At 44.4% G+C, this 5,958-nt stretch overlaps 1 protein-coding gene across 1 annotated transcript; it reads right to left on the bottom strand.

Annotated features, from left to right (window-relative positions):
- Positions 1-1,080: 1,080 nt before the first annotated feature.
- pkib (protein kinase (cAMP-dependent, catalytic) inhibitor beta) lies at positions 1,081-5,519 on the bottom strand (the record flags this gene model as incomplete). The annotated part of the gene is made up of 2 exons (XM_084454104.1): positions 1,081-1,166; positions 5,375-5,519. The coding sequence occupies 2 exons, from the start codon at positions 5,517-5,519 to the stop codon at positions 1,081-1,083; spliced, it is 231 nt and encodes a 76-aa protein (XP_084310230.1).
- Positions 5,520-5,958: the final 439 nt, after the last annotated feature.

Genomic DNA, 5,958 nt, shown 5'->3' on the forward strand with positions numbered 1-5,958 from the left:
GATTGATTAAATCGAATGATTGATTTCATTTCAATGTCATTCCTTCAAAGGTGCCTAGCTCACAAGACACTCAAGACAAAGGATGACCTAAGTTATTGCATTAATAAAAGTGGTCACATTTCAAGACTGAACTAGATATTAATCATAAGACAGAAGCAGAAACATGTTGACAGCCTTGGTACATAGATCATCATGTTTATTAGCGGTAGTGGACATTGAAATGTATCTTTACAGGGTGGCAAATATAACTCATGTAAAATTCTATTTACAGACTGAAAATACACAGATCTCTTCTAGACTTCTAATAAACCAGTTGTTAGTGGTATATCTTTATTATTTTTATTTTTTTACAGTAAAAAACACATACGGTAGAGGTTACACTGAAGCACACTAATAAACCACAATTATAAGATATAAATTGTACTTAACATCACCAAATGGAATGTTTTATAATTTTGTTTGTGCAAAAAAGAGACATTCCTGCAACTACATGTAGACATTCTGAGAAAATGCTTTCAGTTGAATAACCCTCCATTATATGTACAAGACAAGTCCCCCCCATCTCCAAATCAGGAAAATACATTTCCTTATTGAGAATCGTGGCCAGACGTCTAGCTGTTGTCACTCATCACCGTAGTTCACTAGTCTGACTGGGTATAATGCTAAACATGGACAGGACAAACGGGAGAACTCGCTATCCACACATGAATCATGAATTGGGGGTGGTGGTGGTGGGGTAACTACAGTATGTATACTCTTAAACTGAGATAAATTCAATAATTTTCCTCCTCGTTAGCGTTGCCTCCTCCCTCCCTCTGCCCCTCCGTCATCCTCCCGCGCTCCCGCCTGATTGGTCGAGTGTCCTGACGTTGCATAGCACGGCACGTGACTGGTACAGTTGTCTGGTCGATTGGGGGTGACAGTGGAGCATCCTCCCATGGTACAGAGTCTTTATCCTTATCCATCTGTCCATCCGTCCATCCTTCCATCCGTCCTTCCATCCATCCATCCATCCGTCCGTCCATCTGTCCGTCCTCTCAGGTGGTCAGTCCATCAGTTAGCCGGAGAGCTCCGCCCCCACTACGTCCCCTCTGCCTTCTCTTCCTCCTCTGCGGGCGTCTTGGGGGGACTGCCCGAGGGACCCCCGCCCCCGCCTTCGCCATCATCTGGTGACACACACACACACACACACACACACACACACACACACACACACACACACACACACACACACACAGGGGAAGAGCCATTACCAATACCGGTCTACAGAAAGAGAACCACAGTGCTAATACAGTAGATGCAACAGGATTCATAAATATATAACAGTAATAATCACGGTCCAATTCCAAAATCCTTTCTCTCCCCTTTTGTGCTCCGAGACGTGTCACCATCTCAGTCAAAAACGTGAATATTGGGACATCTGACAGTCCACTTATTAACTGGACCCCTCTCTGTCCCCCGGTCTGTGGAGCTTCCGCCATCGTCTTCCACACACCTCTTTTTGTCATCTGTTATGTGACCGGTTCTCTCCTCTGACCCTCTGTGGGTTTGTCAGACCGGGAGAAATGTCACGCGAGCGCTGGCTCAAGATGAGGAAGGAGCTAGACATCGAAAATGTCAGGGGAAAAAACAACAACACATGACCTGGATGGAAATATCCTCTGTGACGACAACTCACGACTGTCTGGTCTTCAGAACCGCTCCAGTTTATGGACCCGAATTGGCTCAAATGGGTGAACAGTTTTTTTCACTTCTCTCTGGAAATTTAGGGGTAGGATCAGTATGTACCCCCCCCCCCCCTCCTCTGTAAAGCGCGTTGTGTTGCCTTTGTGTATGAAATGCACTGTATAAATAAAATGATTGATTTGCATTGATCGAGAGATTCGTAGCCCATTGTTCCAGCCTAAAGCCTGGCTTACACTTCATCTGTAGATGATGAGCTACAACATGTTAAGTGAACAGTATCAGTGTTCTGCTAACACAGCGTACGCCGTGCCGAATGGCGTTGGCTGCTAACAGGGGCTTCTCCTCGGTATACTGTAGATGTGAGTTCTGTTACTGTAGTTCTGTTACTGATCTAGACGCACCAGCCTCCACTTCATACTAACGATCAAACGGCTCGTCTGCTTTGATTCTCTCAGGCCAGGGCCTTGGGGACTCCGACTCATCTCTGTGTGTGTGTGTGTGTGTGTGTGTGCGTGTGTGGCCTCCTTAGAATTAGAATCTAGATCTCCGCTTCTGAGCTGATGGTTTCCTTTGAACCTTCACAGTGATGGATTTTTTGTGCAGGTTTTGATGTTATCGTGTTCATCCTTGACAAACTTGCTTGCGAGAGAAGGAGAGAGAGAAGGAGAGAGACAGTGAGAGAGGGAGAGAGAGAAGGAGAGAGACAGTGAGAGAGAGAGAGAGAGAGAAGGAGAGAGAGAGAGAGAGAGAGAGGAGAGACTGGGGGGTAGCACCATGTCTGGAAGATAGACGTGTCCATGTATTCACTCTGTCTCATCTCTGGAGGTATTAGATAGTTATTCTCTCTCTCTCTCTCTCCCTCCCTCCCTCTCTCTCCCTTCTCCCTCTCTCTCTCTCCCCTCCCTCCCTCCCTCTCTCTCCCTCACCCCCTCCATCTCTAACATCTATCCTATCCTGACATGTCAGGGAGCTCTGACTCACCAACGGTAAAATGGCTGCTATTTTTCCCCTCATTTGCTTCAATTCAAGGTGTTTTTGAGTTGATTTTCCATCTGTTGACTCCCAGCTTGCCTTTTCTCTGCCTCTCTGGCTGATTAATGGCAATCTGTCTAGGAGGAGAGTTGAGTGGACACATAGGCTAGCTGTTGATAATGATGTGTGTGTGAGTGTCCGAGTGTGTGTGTGTGTGTGTCTGTGTGTCTCTCTTGTCTGTCTATCTGTCCGTTTGTGTGAGTGTGCAAGCGTGCATGTGTGTGTGTGTTCTCAGAACCACTCAGCCCTCTGGCTTAAGTGTATTTGTAATGACTGGTGTCCTGCCTGCTGTTCTTAAAGGATAAGTACACTGAACTTCATGTTTAGCCCTATTCCTGGCTTTCCTGGCATGTATCTGACTAGTACAGAGTTCTGTGTCAATAATGTTGGCACGCGCACCCTGGCTCGTTGCTAGCTATGGGCACACTCGAAAAACTCAAAAGTATGATATATGTGGATTTCAAGTTCAGGAATAACATGGTTTATGCTTACCAAGCTCTGAAGTCGTCCTGTAAACACCATAGGTCCTTTTGCCTCTGCATTTCGAAACAACAGTAACTTGTAAACAGTACTAATTTCACTGAACATACAACAGCCATCCCTTCACGCTGTAAACCTCCGCGAAATTCGGATTCTGATGAATTTCGCGGAGGTTTACAGAGTGAAGAGATGGTTGTTGTATGTTCGGTGAAAGTAGTACTGTTTACAAGTTAGCTGTTGTTTCGAAAGGCGAAAGAGGCGAAAGGACCTATGGTGTTTACAGGACGACTTCAGAGCTTGGTAAGTATAAACCATGTAATTTCTGAACTTGAAATCCACGTATAAACTTTTTCATTGTTTTTGTATGTACATTTGAGACTCTGATGGGCCTACTAACACACAAAGTATGAAGTGAAACAACCCAGTCATTTTGTTGTGGTCAGCTGAAATTAAAACATTAAAAAAAGAAAAAGTCCTGTCACTGCAAGCCATTCAAATCTCCCATGTCACTTTACATCACAGTCAAAGGACAGAAGAGCTGAATGGATAGATTTTATTTTTGATGGCAACGTTCCCGCTGAAATTGACAAAACACTGGCAGTGTGCTAGCCATTTTTTGCCCGATTGCTTTTCCAACCTGAGTCAGTACAATGCAGGCTTTTCAGATAAACTCTTTCTGAATGATCAAGCAATACTAACTGTCCGTGGAAATTGTGCAGAAACTGTAAGTAATTATGCTGTGTTTGTTTGCATATAGTACTAACGCTAGCTAGCTAACACAAACAAACTCCCCTTTTGCCTCTACCCAGATGCTCGTCTCATCATACAGTATGTTACATTAGTGGAATGAAAGAGTGAATGAAGAGTTCTAGTTCATCACGCGGTCATCAAAAATGATCAAATGTTAATTAGTGGACATCATTGGATTACCCTCGGCACACGGAATCTAGCTTTTATTGTTTGTAGTCGAATGGTGTCATATAGCCTGGTGGTGTCTAGCTAGCTAAAGCTAAAGGTAGGCCTACATGCACTTACGCCATCATGTTTAGTCAGGGAGAGAAGACGATTACATTTGTCACAGTGGCATCGAGTGTGGATGGTCCAGGCTAGCCAGCTATATTTGAGGTAGCATAGCGCCCCAACAGCCCTCGTTCTCTAGCCTGCCGACTTGTTCATAGCTGAGCTCATTTGCATATGAAAAAAAAGCGCTCAATCCACTCAATCTGACCTTGTGGTCAACGGAGGGGTATAGAGGCATGCTAAACGCTTATTACCGAGTGGTATTTTCAGCAAAAGTACTCAAAGACATGTTTTGGGGACCACAAAGACTAATATTAAATTGTTGAAAATTAGCATAATAGGACACCTTTAAAAATCACCACGTCCTTGAAATGAATTATTAATCTTGATTCATATAAGAGTCTAATAAAGATGGAAAAACTGTACACAATAATAAATACAATGAGAGTGAAATGATGTGAGTATGGGTAAGGCTTTATTTTATGAATCTTTATATATTGAGACCTACGTCGACCTACTGTGCGTCACTTTTATGAAGATGCAACAATTTATAATAAACAATCACGTCATCATGTTCAAGCGCTTTTTGTGGTGTTGTTACAACACTAATAATTACATAATATATAGTAAACAGTAGTAATTAATGTGCGCTTAAGATTCAATCATCCAAAAAGCTTTTATGTCCTATTCTGTATTTTTCTGTAAAAATTAAAATGTTATTTTCATATATTATCATCATGTCTTTGGTTGATACACAAATGTGTACATTACTTGTAAATTTTATATAAGACTATATAAAACTTTATATAAGTTTAATTATTGTCCTTGGTTGTACAGTATGTGTCTATTCACATTTTAAAGAAACCCAGTTATCAAAATCCTTCCCCTGTATAAATGTAATGGTAGACCCATGTTAAGGGCTTGCCCAGGGCGGGATTCAAACCCACACTCTTACGAACTCTTCCGCTTGCGAGGCGGACGCGCTGACAGTTGCGCCAACAGGGACGTCCCTCTTGGAGGGACTGCCAGCGCTCCTTTTGAGGAGTGAGTTTTCCAGCTACTCGCTACCACTACCTCAGACTCACTCCACCAGGCAATTCAGTTTGTCGCATAAATACAGGATGAATAAATGCACATTTAAACAGACGAGCCCCACCTCCCACAGAGAGCTCGGCCAGCTTATCGGGCAGATCGGCGGCGCCCGCCCCGGCGTTCGCTCCTAGGATGTCGGGCATGGCGTTGCGACGACCCGTGCGGCTCGTGGACGCAAAGTCGGTGACAACGGGTTCCACATCAGTCATCTCTGGGGCCTGTCCTCATAGCATAGTCTGCAAGAGGGGAACATGCACACACAGACACAGACACACACACACACACACCCACACACACACGGAGGCACACACCCACACACAGACACACACACACACACACACACACACACACGGAGGCACACACCCACACACACAAACAGAGGTACGCACGCGCGCACACACACACACACAGAAGTACATTAATGTCTCATTCTACAGTATGTCTGCAAGGGTCATGGCAGCCCTCAGAGGGCAGTCTGGAGGGAAAACCTGTCACACGAAACCAAACACAAACACACACACACACACACAGAGTAAACATGTCCTCACAGGAACTGCTATGTAATGGCCAGACTGCAAACCCATATCCTACCAGGGACTGCTCTGTAGTGACCCCATGCTGTGAACCCATATCCTACCAGGGACTGCT

The sequence above is a fragment of the Borostomias antarcticus genome (genome assembly GCF_949987555.1).
Source record: "Borostomias antarcticus genome assembly, chromosome: 19".
Classification (NCBI taxonomy): domain Eukaryota; kingdom Metazoa; phylum Chordata; class Actinopteri; order Stomiiformes; family Stomiidae; genus Borostomias; species Borostomias antarcticus.